This window comes from Centropristis striata, chromosome 5, assembly GCF_030273125.1.
Source record: "Centropristis striata isolate RG_2023a ecotype Rhode Island chromosome 5, C.striata_1.0, whole genome shotgun sequence".
Taxonomy (NCBI): Eukaryota; Metazoa; Chordata; class Actinopteri; order Perciformes; family Serranidae; genus Centropristis; species Centropristis striata.
In genome coordinates, this window is record NC_081521.1 from 17,548,121 (window position 1) to 17,567,081 (window position 18,961).

An 18,961-nucleotide genomic window follows, 5' to 3' on the forward strand; every position below is an offset into this window, starting at 1 on the left:
AGTTTACATGCAACTGAGAAAATGGAATAACTGACTGGAACGTGTCCTCAACACTGGGTGGTGATATGCGTTTCAGTGGGTTAATACGGCCCCCTTTCCGGTTGACCTATTATGTCATAATAAACAAGTGGAGAATAGCGGGAAACCCTCATTTTGGAACAAACAACAAGATGGATAATCGTACAGCTCTGTTCATCATTTGAGGGGCAGACAAGAACGCCGGATGCTGATGGCGGGCTACAACAGTAGCCTGTCTTCGGTTCGACACTTTGTGATGTCGCTCCTGACCGTCTACTGCGACCGGCTTTCTTGGATTTTTTTGTTCCGGGGTCATACACCAGCGCAGGGGCGGAGCATGCTTTGTCTTGTCATACATGCCGGTGAAAATCAATTTCAAATCTCATTTTCTGGGTCTTAATGGGAGTAGGAGAACTCCGGCATTTGTCGGACTACTTCATTTGTCCAGTTATAGTCGGATTGAGGCAATAATTAGTTTTTTTTTCAAGTGTCATGTAAACGTACTGACTGATGAGCGAGTTGGTTTGAGCTGCATTCCTCAGTTCAGAGAAAGTGTTGAAAGGGTCAGTGATGTATTTAAAGCTGTGTGTGTGTGTGTGTGTGTGTGTGTGTGTGTGTGTGTGTGTGTGTGTGTGTGTGTGTGTGTGTGTGTGTGTGTGTGTGTGTGTGTGTGTGTGTGTGTGTGTGTGTGTGTGTGTGTGTGTGTGTGTGTGTGTGTGTGTTCTCTGTGAGGGGGTCGCCTCTGTGAACACAATACCAAGATTGAATACCGGCAGATGGAATGAATGGAGCTGCAGTGATCCTCCCTCCTTTGTTTTTCTCTCTCACATACCCCTCAGTGTCAGACACAGAAAAACTAAGACATAAAAACATAAAAATAAGACATAAAAATATGTTTATTAACCCTCCATTTCAGGTGTATTTTCCTCTTTTTTTTTCTGTGTCCCTGCAATATATAAAATCTCTATAAATCTATAAGTCCTGCAGCTCTATGGAATCAGCACAACCATGACTAGAAGTGGGAACAACTCAAACATGTCTTTGTGCAGAATAACAAAAAAGAAAAGAAAAATGCAAGTTTAATTCCTCTGAAAATTAAAAAAAAAAATTGTAACAAAATGGAATTTATATATAAACAATTTTCCAAGTGTCCACAAGTGTCACGAATGTTGGAAAATAAAATTGTGTCTCCACATATTGTACATATTCTCAGAATTGTCCTCTTCTGTCCTCTCCTCTCTGCTCTGTATAAACGGCCTCTCTTGTCCTCTCCTCTCTGCTCTGTGTAAACAGCCTGTCCTCTCCTCTCAGCTCTGTGTAAACAGCCTCTCCTGTCCCCTCCTCTCTGCTCTGTGTAAACAGCCTCTCCTGTCCTCTCCTCTCTGCTCTGTGTAAACAGATTTTCAGTGAATATTTGTCACGTGACCGTTGGTCTCAGCAGAATCAATCATGTCTTCACAGTGTCTCTGAGGAGCAGAATTTAATGTTTTAATGATTGTATGTGTCAGTGTATCTGTCCTCAGTCCTGCAGGTAAAGTCAGTGATATAAAGGGTTAACTCTTTCCTCTGTGCAGCATCATGCTCCTCTTGTTTCCTTCTTTAACGTCTCTCTGTTCGCTTCTCTGCTCCGTCTCTGTGTTTCTCTGGCGTCCTGTTTGTCCTGAAAGGCCACTCTCCTCTTCTCTCCCCTTCTCTCCTCTTCTATTCCTGCAGCATCGCGTCTTTTCTCTCCTCCTCTCTGCGTCTCTCTGCCTCCGGCCTCTGATGTGTCCTGATGTGAATGAGGAGAATGCAGTCGGATCACATCGTGCCTTTTTAAAACGCAGAGAGGACTTCAGGGGGAATAGTGTGATTGAATGTAGCAGTGTGTCCTCTCGCTGACTCTAAAATCTCTGAAGAGTACCTGAAAGTTTAACTCTGAGTTAGTAGGGTTGCAACTGATGATTATTCTCGTTTTTGTAAAATTATTGTCCTTTTATTATTGAGACGTTTCCAAAAGTACAAAGATCTTGCATAAGCCCAGCAAATTTTTGTTGCAGATTAATTTTCGGTCGTTCAATTAATCAACAAAACCTTTCAGCTGTATTTCAAAGTAAAGCTGCGACAGTTATTTTTTATTTATATTTAACTTTCTCTATCACCCCTCTGAAACCCACAACCTGCCAACGAGTTTGAAAACCATGTTTTCTCTAATGAATATGCCAAATTCAACTACAAACCATAGATACAAATTGTAAAACAGACATTTAGTTGTATTTTGAACTTTCCGATGGTCTTTGAAACGAAATGTGTAACAAATGACAAAATCTAAGCTTAAAATAATATATTTCATTTGAGTCACTTTAATCTACTTGACTCATTAAAAAAATTTCTCCCAAAACTAACTGTTTGCATGAACCAGATCCTGGTGAGCCAATTAAATGGAAAGAAGGTGCAGAAAAACCTGAAAACATATTGGACTAAATGTTTTATTCTGCGTTCCAGTGATCATAAACTCTCAGAACCCCCATGAAGATGAAACCATTTATCATAACAAGAAATTGTAAATACAGAAATTATGAACTGCTTTTTAAATTTCTGACCGTCCTTCAATGAATCATGTGCAGTGTTTCCCACAGGATTTTCTGAGAGTCTGGGGGGCACAGAACCATCTAGGGGGCCTCCCCGGGAGAACATTTTGTATATTTATAAGTAAAATGCATCAATCTTCTGCACTTTGAGAGATAATTGAGAGCAAACACCTCACATAACATTTTTCACAGTCGGGAGATATGGTATTATAGAATCTTTATTATCCTACTGTGTCATCTTTAATTGCTGTCAACATGCTTTCCACTAACATGGAGCAGCCAACCAGTGTGGAAAAATAGCTGGCTAGGGGGGTCCGGGAGCATGCCCCCACAGAGAATTTTTTTTCCATAAAAGCCCAAATTTGGTGCCTCTCACACATTTTAATGTCACTATTTCATCATATACACTGATTTGAATGATTTCATATTTTAAGAATTATTTTAAAGGAGAATAAAGGTTCTTGTATATTTTATTTAAGGCATTTTATTTTGACAGTCTTCTTGTAAATTCTGTGGTCGACACTGTGCTCTTATTTTGAAAGCTGCATGCGTTTAGCGACAGGAAGTTATTCAATCAAAATTACTTCATTTATCCCTGAGGGCAAAATTCATTTAGTCTGGTAGAATCTCTGTTAGAATGAGACAGCCTGATGGCTGTAGGAGTGAAAGATCTTTTGAATCTCTCCGTCTTGCAACAGAGAGAGAGGAGCCGTCCACTGCTGTTTTTTTGGTCCATAAAGGTTTTGTGTAGCGGCTGATCCTGGTATTTCAGGATGGCCTCGAACATCTTGACAGTGCATCTCTCCACCACCTCCTCCAGTGTGTCCAACCTGGCTCCAACCACAGAACCAGCTCTTTCGATGCTGCCTCCCCAGCAGACTGCAGCATAAAACAACACACTACCACCACAGACTGATAAAACATCTGCAGCATCTTACTACAGATGTCCAGAGATCTGAGCTTCAAGAAGAAAAAGAGGTGGCTCTGCCCCTTTTTGTAGAGAGTGTTAGTGTTTAGGGACCAGTCCAACTGATTATCCAGGCATACACCTAGATACTTATAACTTGGCACCACCTCCATGTCCACCCCACAGGTATTCACTGGCCGAAGAGGGGGCTTGAACCTGCGGAAATCTATGATCATTTCCTTAGTCTTTGAGGTGTTCAGTAGGAGATAGTTCTTGTTCTTACTCCAGTAACTGAAGTCTTTTATCAGATCCCTATATTCAGATTCCTGTCCATTCCTGATACGAGGAGGAGGAGGAGGAGGAGGAGGAGGAGGAGGAGGAGGAGGAGGAGGAGGAGGAGGAGGAGGAGGAGGAGGAGGAGGAGGAGGAGGAGGAGGAGGAGGAGGAGGAGGAGGAGGAGGAGGAGGAGGAGGAGGAGGAGGAGGAGGAGGATTGGCATTGGGTGAGGCTGCTGTATTGAATCTATTGAAGAACTGGTTGAGTCATCAGCTCTTCATCACCCGCCACTGGCTGTCTTTTCTTGTTGTTGTACTTGTTTGAACCGTGCATTGTCACCATCTCTAAAAGCTGCCTTCTTCTCATTGAGGATTGCCTTTAAATCACTAGTAATCCAAGGTTTGTTATTGTGGAAACAGCGTACAGTCCTAGAGGGTATGACCGTGTCTCTACAGAAGTTGATGTAATCAGTAAAGCAGTCAACCTGTCTGTCAATGTCCATACTGTTCTGCTCTGTTTCCAGCAACACATTCCAGTCTGTACATTCAAAGCAGTCCTTTAGAGCCTCAGTTGCCTCTGGTGTCCATTTCCTGACTGTGCGTTTAGTTGGAGGCTGCCTCCACACACAGGGTTTGTAACAAGTCTCCAGAAGAACTAAGTTGTGGTCAGATTTTCCTATTGGGGGCATGGCAGTAGCTCTGTAAGCTTGTTTGACATTAGCATACAGCAGATCAAGGGTTTTATTTTCTCTGGTGGGACAATTAACAAACTGTGTAAATCCGGTCAGGTGAGAGGAGAGGGAAACATGATTGAAGTCTCCTGATGTTATCAAGAATGCTACTGGGTGTTTAGTCTGTACTCCAGCAACGAGGTCATGTAGAACTTCACATGGAACTTCAGCAGTCGCCTTGGGTGGAATGTACACAAGTATTGTTATGAAATGAGGCTTATATCTCTGTTTCCGAGCCTTAACTTTTGCACCAGAATGGCAACCTCTTCAACTCAGCTGGAATAGGGTGATGGGGGAAAAAAGCTCCTCTTGAATAAACTCTTCTCTCCCCAGAAGTATCCATCAAAATATTATAAAAATACATTTGCAAAAATCAGAGAGCTACCAAACTGTGCTGCTCCACCATGAAGCACATTCTGGAAAAGTCAACAGCATAATGAAACTATGTGGGTTGATGGTATTTAATTTTGCTCGCGCACACGCATACAGAGTGATCATCTTTGGGCGGGACTGATACAGACAGGTAGCCACGTTTCTATCATGTTTTAAGGCGCAGTGAGGAGGGCGGAGAGGTGGGGGTCGGGGTTTGACTGACTGACGGGTGACCGACACTGCTGAACAACAGCAACACAACACAAAATAACTTTATATTATGAATCCTGTAAAAATACTTTCAGTAGCTTGAAATGTGATGTTAGCGCAGCACATGAGAGTCTGGTGAGCCGCCAGAGTCTAGGTAATTAATGGGAAACCCTGATGTGTAACCAAATGTTTGCTTAAAATATTGATAGAAATATGCAAAAACAAAAGGCATAAAATAAAAAGAAAATGTTTCATGACTTTGACAGTCTTCGACGATTTTCATCACCAACTGAAACATTCAAACTCACACGTCAACAGTGTCAACAGGAGAGTTTATTATTTGTTCCTCTGAGACAAATATAAAGCCTTCAGACTCCTCTGAGGTCTCACTTAATGTTTCTTTTTCCTGCTCTAGAAAACCATCGAAATGCCGGACTTTTTTATTTTTAGTGATGTCGTCATAGAAAAGAAAGTGTTTGTCCTCCTCAGTCCCTGACATTTACACCCACAGTGTTGAAAACAGGTTCCACTGTTATGTATTTATAAGTGTGTGTGTGTGTGTGTGTGTGTGTGTGTGTGTGAAACCTGTCTGATGACCTTCAGTGAAGTATTTGTTGCACCAGCATGTGTAACAATTATCTCCACAAACCAAAAAAAACCTCCAATAATTTATTTATGAAGTGTTTTTTAAAAGCTAGTTTTCATGTTTTGTTGCTCGAAAAACGAAAGATACTCAGAAACCAGATATTTTGCTTGAAAAACAACTGAAAAAATACTAGATTTAATCAAAAAACAAGTGAAATAATCTATCTATAATTGATCTACTAGTTAATTGATATGCCGATAACTGCAACAGGAACAAAACAAAACCTTTTTGTTAAAGATGATGAAATAAAGAACAATGACACGTGCAAGCGCAGAGACTCCCAACATATTATAAACGACAATTATGAACTTTATTAAGGATAAAAAATGTGGATTAAATATGTTAAAAAATCCTGCATTCTCTAAAAACTGGAATAAAACCACTGGGTTAATAAATCCTTTACTGAGCGAGAAAAGATACTTGATTTACTGTCAGAAACCAGATATTTTGGCTTAAAAACGTTTTACTTTTATTTAATAATTATTTAATACACGGATAACTGCAACTCTACACAGGAACAAGACAAAAACTATGTATTAAAGTTGATAAATACAAAATAAAGTCAAAAGTGCAAACATCTTAACATATTATAAATGACAATCATGAACTTTTTTAAGACCAAAAATTTGATTGAAATGTGTGAAATCCTGGATAGTTGCATTTAACAAAAAAAAGCAGCAATACGTCATGTTTTGCAAGCTGAAACCAGATATTTGGATTGAAAACTGCAAAAAAGAGATTTAATCAAAATTTAATCAAAAAATGATTTTTCTACAAGACAAAATCTATTTATGACTATTAAAAATAAGAGCAAAGCATCTTTAAAATATTATAAATGACAATCATAAACTGTCCGAAAATGCCCGAAAATCATGCAACATCTAAAAATTTGATTTTAGAATTTTATGGATTATTTAAAATAAATGTTTTATGGAAAAAAAAATCTTAGAATTCAAACTTAATTTCCACTTTTTTCCATAGTTTCACAATTTATATGAGTGAGAACTGGGCAGCTTGTGCCACTGTGTGACAAATTCTGCTTTAAAATTGTGTGTGTGTGTGTGTGTGTGTGTGACCTTGTTTTTTCTTATCAGAGCTGATTAATTTGCAGGCCGTGTGTGCATGTGTCTGCGCCGATAGCAGAGTACAGTAGGTCAGCATGTCCGTTTATTTTCAGACGACTGCAGCTCAGAGCGAGTTATAATGTCAGGAAACGGAGGGAGAGGCGTTTAATCAAATAATTGGTGCAGTTTTGGCCGGAATAAAATCTTTTCAGTAAAATAATCCAAACACAGACCGAACTGCTGTACCGAATCTGACCTCTAGGGGTCACACTTGAGTCAGCAGCTGCTCCTGAGTGGAACATAATGAGACTGAGAGAGTGCAGCGACTCCATTCCACTTGGTGGCAGTAATGCACCTCGAAGCTGCTTCACCTACCGCTTATAAACATTAAATAATAAGTTCAACTTTTTCGGCATAGGTCTTTCGTTGACTTCTTAACTAAAACGTTGGCATTTGCCGCATTTTTTGATTTTCTGCCAGCTCCTCTAACGGACACGACTTCTCCTCCAACCTTCTGCTGAAATTTGATCTCCTTCTACTCTAATTTAAAGCTTTTTAAAAAAAATAAAAAAAGCTAATTCATCTGTTTGTGGTCTGTTTCATAGGAATGAACAGAGCCGATTTGTTGTTTCAAATATCTTTATCGTGAACCTTTTTTTCACAGAAGCATCTGAAGCATCTGAACAGGGTGATGTTTTGATTCTTTTCTTAATAAACAATAAAAAATCTATAAATATTAAAAATATTAAATTATTTAAAATTATAAAATAAATATTATTGAAACGCGTGGTTATCAGAAAAAGAAAAAATAGTGAGGCTAACAAACAAACAAAAGTGAATAATAATATATTTAACAGAATAAAAACTAAATGAATAAAAATATAAAAAATACAAATATTGAAAAAATATAAAAATATTAAAACATATTAAAACACCTGTGGTTATCAGGAAAAAAATATAAATAATAAAGAAAAGGAAACATACAGTAAAGCCAACAAACATACAAAAATGAACAATAATATATAACAGAATAAAAACTAAATGAATAAAAATATATTCATCATGTGTCACCTATAGTAATTCCAAATCTTTGACAAAGAAAATACTCAACCCCAGGTCCCACCTCCTATTCTCCTTTTGATGTTTCCCACAGACTCACATTAAAGAATAAATCATGAATATAAATCGGAGGATTATTTTTCTTAAAACGTTGCACAGAATTTGATCCATTGTGCCTGATAACATTCGGAAAGTCTATAGGAGCCGTAACATTAAACTTTTGACATTAGACTTTAGGAACCACTGAGCAGCTTTCATAGGAATGAACAGAGCCCGCCTCCAACACTGTATCAGATCTCTTCATACGTCTTTAGACCGTCCTGCTGTTGTGGTAAAATGACTGTAAAGAACCAGATTGTGTGGTGCGTGTCGACCGTGTTGGAAATCAAACTTGTTTGTAGTTGTTTATATATAAAAATTGTGGAGACAGAAGGAGCTGCGGCTCAGATATCAGCTGCAAATGATTATCAATGTCAGAGCTTCATAATAGTGTCAGATATTCTGTGACTGCAGCTCTGTCGGTGCCAAGAGGGTCACAGAGACCTTTCAGCAATGCTAGCTCCCCTCCCACCAACACACACACACACACACACACACACACACACACACACACACACACACACACACACACACACACACACACACACACACTCTGTACTGTAAACACACACTGACACTGACAGATACAGTGGGACTGTTGAGTAACTCCACAGAGGCAGCAGCGTGTTGGCTGCTGTTTCTGGATCAATTCACCACTGTAGCAGTAAGAAACCTCCACTCACTGCAGGAGATATTTACTTGGGCAATGAAAGACAAAGAGGGTTCAATAAAACACAAACATATTGGACTTAATGTGACACATCCTCATTATCCTCATTAACTCTCTGAACCCCAAAACAGCTGGTGGGTTAGAAAGGCATGTTTTCTGTGAATAAAAATTCACAAAAATCACCCCATTTATCAGCCAGAAATGGTAAATGCAGAAGTTATCAACAGCTTTTTTTAACTTCTGAGCGTCCTTTAATGAATCATGTCTTAAAAACACTTCTGTCAGCAAAAATCTAAGCTTAAAAATATATTTAATCAAATTGATATTTGAAATTTCTCCAAAAATAAAGCGTTTGCACTAACCAGATCCTGTTAAAAACATTAATTTCTGCTCCTCAGAGACACTGTGAAGACATGATTGATTCTGCTGAGACCAACGGTCACGTGACAAATATTCACTGAAAATCTGTTTACACAGAGCTGAGAGGAGAGGACAGGAGAGGCTGTTTACACAGAGCAGAGAGGAGAGGACAGGAGAGGCTGTTTACACAGAGCAGAGAGGAGAGGACAGGAGAGGCTGTTTACACAGAGCAGAGAGGATAGGAGAGGCTGTTTACACAGAGCAGAGAGGAGTGGACAGGAGAGGCTGCAAACATGACAATACTTAAATATGTGGAGGCACAATGTTTTTTCCAACAGTCCTGCTCTTCTTTGCATGTTTTTTGTGTCTTAGTTAGTTTTGTGTCTTGTGTCTTTAGTTTGAGAACATGCAAATTCAACACAATCATCTCAGCACATTATGAGAGATGCTTCAAGGCGTGTTGAAGCTTGTATTTAAAGAATGTTGCTCATTATCTATTTCATCATGTCTTCATCTCAAATGCCTTTTTTGGCTTGATAAGTTTGTTTTTGAACTTTTTGATGCAGCTGTTTCCCCTCATGGTGCTTTTTAAAGCTCTTTTCTCTGATATTCTCCCTCTGAGTGCTCTCTCTTAATGCACTCTCATTTTTTTATTTACTTATTGTCGACCATCTGACTTCCACCTGAACGCTTCATCTTTCCCTCTGGTGCACTTCCACTGTGAGTTTGGTTTCTAAGCATTCATACAGAAAAGATGAGGAAAATTCAGAAGCAAATTGTGAGCATGTTTAGCATATTTCCACACATTTCTTTGCACAAAAGAAAATATGTGTGGTTATTGTTGAGAAGTTGCAGGTTTAATGCACAGTTTCATGCTTTGTTTTGGTTACTTTGGCGATAAAGCCTGTTTCTGACAGCGTCTTTCTCCTTAATATACAGAGAGAGCTGAGTGTGGGGCTGTAGTGTGGAGTATAGCTTTTAATGTTTTGGAGTGCAGAACTGGGGCACAGCTCTCTCTCCTCTCGTCACTAAATGTTTCGTCAGTCGAAGTTCTCAGTTTGTGATGCTGCGAGTCGAGCTACACGAACACGGCTGTAATTTAATGGAGCGGAGAGACGGAGCTGTCACAACTTATTCATCCCTCGATCTGTTCTCCAGACAACGAGATTAAACCACAAGTCTTACTCCTGCAAACTGTGTGTGTGTGTGTGTGTGTGTGTGTGTGTGTGTGTGTGTGTGTGTGTGTGTGTGTGTGTGTGTGTGTGTGTGTGTGTGTGTGTGTGTGTGTGTGTGTGTGTGTGTGTGTGTGTGTGTGTGTGTGTGTGTGTGTGTGACCTTGAATAGTGCAACTCTGCAGTTGCTCAAACGCCCTGGACGACACTTTGTTGTGAAAAAAGGGAAAAGTAGATTTTACACAACAAGGTTGTGTAAAAGTAATATAACCAAAGACCGTGTTCTCAACATATTGTCCATATTGTACTATTGTCATGTTTCTAGCCTCTCCTGTCCTCTCCTCTCTGCTCTGTGTAAACAGATTTTCAGTGAATATTTGTCACGTGACCGTTGGTCTCAGCAGAATCAGTCATGTCTTCACAGTGTCTCTGAGGAGCAGAATTGAATGTTTTTAATAGGATCTGGTTAGTGCAAACGCTTTATTTTAAATGACACATGTAGAATAAAGAGATTCTGACACAAATATCAACATTTTAACACAAGTTCTGGTCACTTTTTGTAACAGAAACTTTTGTACGATCCATTCAGGGACTCTCGGAAAGTTGAAACTTGGCCAATATTGCCTGTTTTTTGGGTTCTTGGGTTCAGAGGGTTAATGGATAAGTTGTTGTTTAAAATATGATGTTTGTTGACACATTGTTTTGTTTTTCTTTTTAGGGAAGGCAACGAGCCTGGTGATGAGCTGACGGTGACCTACAGAGAGCTGCTGCAGAGAGTCTGCCAGTTCTCCAACGTGTTGAAGTCTCAGGGTACGTCATCATAGTGAAACTACCTGATCCTTCATACAACTGTTTGTAAATATGACAGTGAAGATTTGTCCAGTAAAACTGTGTTTTCTCCTTTAATCCCCTTCATGATAACTGATCAGGAGTGAAGAAAGGCGACCGTGTGTCCATCTACATGCCGATGGTGGTGGAGCTGGTCGTGGCCATGTTGGCCTGCGTCCGCATCGGAGCCGTTCACTCCATCGTGGTGAGTCAGAAACACACCAGTCTGTCGTATCGACGTGGTGATTTATAGTTAGCTAACAGACGGATGTTAACTGTGTGTGTGCTGCAGTTTGCAGGTTTCTCTGCTGAGTCTCTGTGTGAGAGGATCCTGGACTCTCAGTGTTCGCTGCTCGTCACAGCAGGTGGGTGAAGAAAACAAAGATTCATCATCAAACTATTACTGGATCACTAGGGTTCAAGCCTCCCTGACAGGGAGCTGACGTCTCCTTCTTTAAGACCTGAAGGACGTCCTCGTTCACTTTTGAACGACCCCCTTCACTCACGGCATGTTTAGCTGAATCACCTAAAGAAACCTTACACTAGTGAATCAGCGTCTTGGCCCCACGCTACGATTTAATCCTGATTCTTGAGTCACGATGCGATATTATTGTGATTTTAATCATTGTGTGATGTGGTGAGTATTGATACAATATATTGCAATTTAACTGTTTAACTGCATTTTGTGTCGACAAAATTAAATTCAATCAAGAATTGTTTTGTCCAATCAGAGAAAACTCTTTTTATTTGTCCACAATGAGAGTCAAACCCACAGACTGACCAACAAAGTATTCAGTCAAACTGAACTGATATCAAACATGTATGGACGACAACAATTGCAGCATTTTATCAAACTTTCACAAACAAGAAGCTTCACTGCTAAAAATGTTTCTGAATGAAACAGAAAAATAGACAAACTCTGTAGCGTTATTTCCACAACTTCACAACACGATGTCCTGACGCACAATTTCTACATTTTTTTCTGGTAATTTCAACTTTTTTCTGGTAATTTATACTTTTTTCTGGTAATTTATACTTTTTATGGTAATTACATTTTTCGCTGGTAACTGTTTTTTTCTGGTAATTTATACTTTGTTTCTGGTAATTTATACTTTTTTTTGGTAATTTATCATTTTTTTCTGGTAATTATATTTTTTTCTGGTAATTTATACTTTTTTCTGGTAATTTATACATTTTCTTTTGATTTTGACTGTTTTTCTGGTAATTTTAACTTTTTTTTCTGGTAATTCTACTTTAGCCGAACCTAGCAGTGTTATTTCGACAACTGGTGCCTATAGATTCCTGACATCTTCTAGTTTCATATGATACCAGTATCTGCAGGATATTCCTAACAGTGAAACGGAAAGCGCTAAATATCGGCGGCCATTAATCAAAATAATATAGCCATGCCAAATATTGGGATACTATGCTGTATCGATTTTTCCCCCGACTCTATCTTACACAGACCCTTTTTACCTGCATTGAAATAAATTAATCTAAATCTTTTTATTAGATTATTTTTTATTTGAATTTAATGTAATATTTACATTCCTCTATTTGTGTTACTATGTCTAAAATAGAATACATTTTCTGCTTTAACCCTCTGTATCCCACCATTAAAATGCAGCGTAGATTGCCAAAAACACAACATTTATCATAGAAAGAAACATATCAGACATCATTATGTGAATTTAAACTAATATAACTTATATATTTATATAGATTTTATAATTGCAGTAAAATACAAGGACACTGAGTAAAATGTAAACTGACTAAAAAGCACCCTGAAATAGAGGGCTGCAGAGGGTTAATTATTTCTTTTTTATGTCTTATTTTCTCTGTTTATCCTCTAATCTTTCTAAGTTATTTGTAACGCAGGTTTTGTAATGTACAGATAAGCCAAAAAAAAAAACTCCGCCTTGAAATGGCCCACTGGGGTTCAGAGGGTTAATATTATTAATAATAAAAGCTTTTTTTTTTTTTAAATGCTGTGACGCACCTGAAGTGCGCAGACATCTCCTCCTTCAGTAGAGGGAGAAACGTTGCACAGTTACAAGTCGGTGTATTCAGGGTCAGATATTTTAGGGGACATAAACGCTGAATGGGGGAAGAGAGGCTGGAGGAGCCGGAGGAGCCGGAGGAGCTGGAGGCGCTGCGGGACCAGTAGAGCGGCCGAGCTGTGACCGCTAATCAAAGTCTCATTAGCTGGATTTAGAGTCTGGGGATATAAACCTGTTAATCTGCGGGGTTAATGGCCTGTGACACACACACACACACACACACACACACACACACACACACACACACACACACCTCATTCATAGAGTTCCTGTAAGCGGATCAGAGTCTCTCTGCAGCGTAGAGTTTCATTACCTTGTAAAGAAAGTGGAGCTCCTCTCTCTGATGGCTGTCGTCGTCTTTTTACTTCCGCAGATAAAGTTTTATAAACTACCTAAACAAGTCTCCAAACTGCAGCCGGCGGACCTGAAACTGTCCCACTGACTGACAGCTTCACAAAGAGATTGCACATAAAAGACAAAATAAACTGTAATTATGCCCTGCAGCGTCTCAGCACTCTTGTGCTGTTTGCGAATATTAAAAAAATGAATACATTTATAATAATCAGTAAAAGTAATCAATAAAAATAATATAAATTGATAATAATAAATATATAATAAGTCATTAACATTTAATGAATAAATAAAATCTAATTGATTTAAATAATAATAATACAAATATTAATAAGGAATAAATACTTATTGATAAATCAGTGTTGGTTAAGTAATCAATTAATATAATAAATAATAATAAAAATGTACAAAAATACATGTTTGATCATATAAATTATTTTGATAAATATTCTATTTATTGCGCTTCTCAAAAACCAGTCTGAGGTTCTTCAAAGACAAAAACGAAAAATATTTTTAGAAATTACAAATTTAATTAAAAAGGTTTAATACAACATAGATAACAGACACTGAATAAAAAATCCCATCTCAGCATATAGCAGAAAATAAACAAACTTTAATTTAAGAGCCAATGTATTGTTATGAATATATTTTGTTTATTATATATTAATATGTCTCGGATCTGAAAGGATGATCAGGGGTAAGGGTGAGATGTTCGACAGATGAAGGTGCTTTTAACAATTTAAAGATGAGCAATAACAATTACAATTGGGTTTTAATTTGTAAAATTGTCCCTTTTTTCTACAAATAAGCCTCAGAACACTGTTAGAATGTTTTTGCCAAACCTGTTCTGACTGCAGAGTTAATCTGTCTCTCTCTCTTCATCTCTGCTTTAACGTCTCATTCGTTCAGATGGTTTCTATCGAGGAGATAAGCTGATCAACCTGAAGCTCTTAGCTGACGAAGCACTGCAGAAATGCAGAGACAAGTAAGACACACACACACACACACACACACACACGCACACACTTGTCTATTAGCAACACAAGCCTCACTGCAATTTTTACAAAGCAGGTTGGTCATAGAACTATTGCAAAAGGGTTTTTTATGCTTGTCGAGGTGTAACATTTGGTTGAAACTGATCAAATAAATGCAACAATGTGCAGCCTAGACAGATTTAGGGAATAAATGATGAAAAGACAAACCTATCGTCTCCTCTTCACCCCACACACATCTGATGTAACCTTTATCACATTCATTCAACACAAATGTCCGGTTTTCTACTTTGTTTTCCACTGTTTGAGGTCTCAGTGTGCCCTCTTCTTCTGTAATGGTATCAGGTTTTTTCGACTGGAGAAACAAAATCCTGTAGTTTGTAGGGGAGGCAGGCTTTGTTAGCCAGGACCAGGTGGCAGTCACCAACTAGAGCAGAGCAATCTGAGAGAGAGAGAGAGAAAACGGCTGCAAGTGCCCCTCGAACAGAAATAATTTTTGGCCAAACCGTAGCTCCTATCATTGAACCAACTTCATTTTGAACATCCTGAGTTCTTCCTGAACGTCTACATATGTGTTTTGTGAAGAAAAATGAAGAAATTATTTTTTTAGAGTGATCAGAAGAAACTGGTGCATCTGCTTTCCTCCGGAAATGTTCCCTCCTTTTTAACATGGCGGTTTATGAGGCTGTGGGTGCATGTTGGTGGCGCATCTGTGCGTCCTACGCCCAAACTATAACTCTCTTCTGTAGAGAAGCATCTGCGGCTTCGAGTGCAGTTTCCAAATTTATTTTTGGACAAATTATTCTCTCCCTCTGCACTCTAGCGATGATGTCATCCACTCTAGCCTCTCTATAAGGTAACATTGGGGGTATTTTTTGGAGTGTTTTTGCTGAATAGTAGTCAACTGAAAAAACAGAAGAAACGGAAGAATAAATTGGAAGAAGCCCAGTAGATAGTATATGGTGTGCCCTCACAAGCACACTCATAACTTGCATCGTGGGAAACATGTTGGTTTTTTGCTTACTGGATATGAGATGATGTCTCCATGTCTGTGTGTCTGCAGAGGTTTCCCCATACAGAGGTGTATAATGCTGAAGCATTTGTCCAAAGAAGCAGAAGAGACTCCTCTGGGCTCCCAGTCTCCTCCCGCCAAACGCTCCTGTCCCGACCTGCAGGTAAACCAAAAACTAGACCCCCCCCCAGACTGGGCCGATCCAGACAAGGCTAAAGACGGTGATATTACTGTATCATTAAGTCATCAGTCCCCTCATGGTGTGTGTCTTTTTATATGTTATAAGTTCACATTATCACCAAGAAAACATCATCACTTCACTTCTCCTCATGTTAGTCAGTTAAACTCACAGGGGTCAGTTTATAACATGGAAATTATACAGAATCATCCTCTAAATATAGTTTAATTTCTGGTTCTCTCATCAGTTTTGTTAATAAAGTTGAAGCCTGGTTGATGCCTCTGAAGTCTGTGATTAAAGGGATAATTCAAACTTTTAAAAATGTGGTTACATGAGGTTCTTATCCATAGTCAGTGTATTGACTAAACAGATTTTAGACGCCTTAAAGATAACATTACATTTAGAGCATTTAAACTGTTTACCTTGCTGTCAGACAGGGAACTAAAGCCGTTATCTATGCACTCTTCAAATTCACCAGACTCCATTGAGAAAATGTTTAATTTTAGCTTTACAGAGTGCTGGTAGAGTTAGGCTAATTACTATATAAACGTATTGTTCTATATTTAAAAATGGACACAATAGTTTTTTTTCTGGACTCAATATATTGTCGTTTATATGCGTGACTTTTTGTGCTTTTTGTGTTGTGTTTTAATTAATGCTGTAAATGTTTGACAGGCAGTACGAATTGGCGAAAAAAACCTATATTTCCCAAGCTGCCATTTCAGCTGTTTATATCTTATTTTAATAATAAAATAATATAATAGATAATGATTATCTCATTGTAATGTTTTGTTAACTGAGCCTGAAAGTCTATTTTATTTGCTTGGGTTGTAGTTTATTTATTTATGTTTTATTTATCTCGGATATTTTAATATTTCTTTCCACATCTCAATTCCAATGTTTAATATTCTCGAGATTTAAAAATTCATTGTTGTTGAAAAGAATGAACTTATTATGCTCTAATATGGTTATAAAACTAAAACGACATTGTTACAACTATACTATCATTTATCGTGATAGTTTCTGAGAAAATATATCGTCCTAAAAAATGTGTTATCGTGACAGGCCTAGGTAGAGTTGGGAATGACCCCTGAAACTAATACTGAGATTTTAAACATTTTGTCTTATTCTACAACAAATATTGTGATATATATTACCATCTTCAGCTACACATCATGTCCCCTAAATGAAAACTTTGCCAACATCTGTCTTCTCTAACAAGACAAAGGTTTCAGTGTCATCTCACTTCATATTTATTGCAACAAGCTTGGATCGTCCAACAGACGGGCTGAGCAACACAGTCATAAGAAAACCTCATGAATGTTGCATGCAGCTTACAAACAGTTTGAGTTAAAGTCTGCAGAGTCAAACTGAAACTGGATGCAAACCTGAGCAGATCACTGAACTGCAGCTACTTTAAACAATGCAACAAGTTCTGCAGCTGGAAATATGAAGGAAAATTAATAACTTAAACACCAACGCCATCTAGTGGACAGCAGAAGCAACTGCTTTTATTTTTCTCGTACCCAAAGATTAAGATTTCATTTATTAGTCCCACGAGGGGGAAATTTCAAGTGTTACAGCAGTAAAGTGCATAGCAAAACACAATAACTAGCAAACAGCAGTATAAGAGTATACAAGTGTAGTTTAAGGTATTTAACTTTGCCTTTTATGTCCTCTAAGGTAACAAGAGTGAGTTTTATTTTAATCGGCACAAAAATAAAAAATGCATCACAATCAATGTTTTTGCCAATCAGTCCCATTTAGTATGCACAAAATAACATTTTAGACATTTTTATAAATAAATAAACATTTAAAAAAGTGGATAGCAAAACACAATAAATAGTAAACAGCAGTATAAACTAGAAATATAAACAAATAAAAAAGTAAAAAATATAAAGTATTAAATATTTACAATATAAACAAGTAGAAATATAAAAAGTATTAATTAAAACAAAAAAAATGTAAAAAACTTCAGGAAATTATGTACACAGTCAGCAGAGTTTAATTTATATGTGCAATATTAATAATAAATATAATAAATGGGCAAATATTGGATAGGACCTCATACGACCTCACTAAAAATAATCCAAACTGTCCCTTTAAGATCTTTTTACGGACTTCTCCTCAACTGTTTCATGTTTTGTTGTTGTGAATATTCATAGCATCTTTTTTATTTGTTTTTTATTTTCTCGAAAAAATCTCCTAAAACTTCTCTCAGTTTCTCACCTTGAGGTGACGTGTGGATCCTGTTTTCCTTTTAATTTTGTTTTCTTTAACCTGGGTTTCTTTAAAAATAAACAAATAATCACTCTCCCTCATTAACTTTACCTTCCTCCTCCTCCTTTCTCCTCATGCTCCTCTCTCTTCCTACTCCTCTTCTCCACCTCCTCTTCCTGCTCCTCCTCCTCTCTCTTCCTCCTCCCCCTCCTTTCATTTCCTCTTCTCTCTCCTCTTCTTTGTGCTCCTCCTCTTTTTTCTTCTCTGTCCTCCTCCTCTTCTCTCTCTCTCCTCTTCGTCCTCCTCTCTTCCTCCTCTTCTCTTCCTCCTCTTCCTCTCCTCCTCCTCTATCTTACTCCTCTCTCCTCTTTCTCCTCTTCCTCTTCTCCTCTTCCTCCTCCTTTCTCCTCTGTCCTTTCTCCTCTCTCCTCTTTCTCCTCCACCTCCTGCTGTCTCTTCCTCATCCTCCTGCTCCTCCTCCTCTCTCTTCTTCCTCCTTCTCCTCCTCCTCCTCCTCCTCCTCTCTCTTCCTCTCTCTTCTTCCTCCTCTCTCCTCCTCTCTGATCTCTCTACTACTCCTCCTCCTTTCTTTCCCTCCCGTCCAGCAGGAGAAACAGACAGGGAGAGTAAAGAAAACACGTCCTGTTCCTCAGGTATTTTCAGTCCCTCCATCCACTTTAACCCCCATAACACCTTTTTGTTTTTGTTTTTAAAGGGATATTTCACCCACAAGTAGAATTTTCACACGACTGCTGCAGGTGAAAACAATAAACACAATAAGGAGTTTTTAGAAGCATTTGTTGTCTTCTATGACCCTTTGTGCATCCTGAGGGACATTTTTGTCTTTTTAATTCTTCGTTTAAAGAGTGCACTTTTTCAAATTTTCATTTATTTTTATTTGTTAGTGTAACCTGAGGTGTGAATCTGACACTTAAAAATAAAAAATGCTTCGATATCACTGTTGTTTCTAAACCCACACAGGAAAAAACATTCCCCCAAGCATTTAGAAAATAATGAAAACATTTTGCGCTTTTTTTCATAGAAAAACAGTGGCATTATGTAAGCAAACTAATTTAAAGGGTAAAAAAGATTTTTACTTTTTATAATAATAAAAATAAAAGACATGTACACAGACATTTTATTCTTTTAAAAAATAAATAAAAATCA

At 38.1% G+C, this 18,961-nt stretch overlaps 1 protein-coding gene across 1 annotated transcript in view; it reads left to right on the forward strand.

Annotated features, from left to right (window-relative positions):
* Positions 1-18,961, forward strand: part of LOC131971235 (acetyl-coenzyme A synthetase, cytoplasmic-like) — a 41,167-nt gene that overhangs the window by 3,361 nt on the left and 18,845 nt on the right. Inside the window, exons 2-7 of the mRNA XM_059332563.1 lie at positions 10,872-10,963; positions 11,083-11,186; positions 11,274-11,346; positions 14,302-14,377; positions 15,448-15,559; positions 18,400-18,447. Of these exons, the coding sequence (XP_059188546.1) occupies positions 10,872-10,963; positions 11,083-11,186; positions 11,274-11,346; positions 14,302-14,377; positions 15,448-15,559; positions 18,400-18,447 (505 nt within the window). The remainder of the gene's footprint in view (positions 1-10,871; positions 10,964-11,082; positions 11,187-11,273; positions 11,347-14,301; positions 14,378-15,447; positions 15,560-18,399; positions 18,448-18,961) is intronic.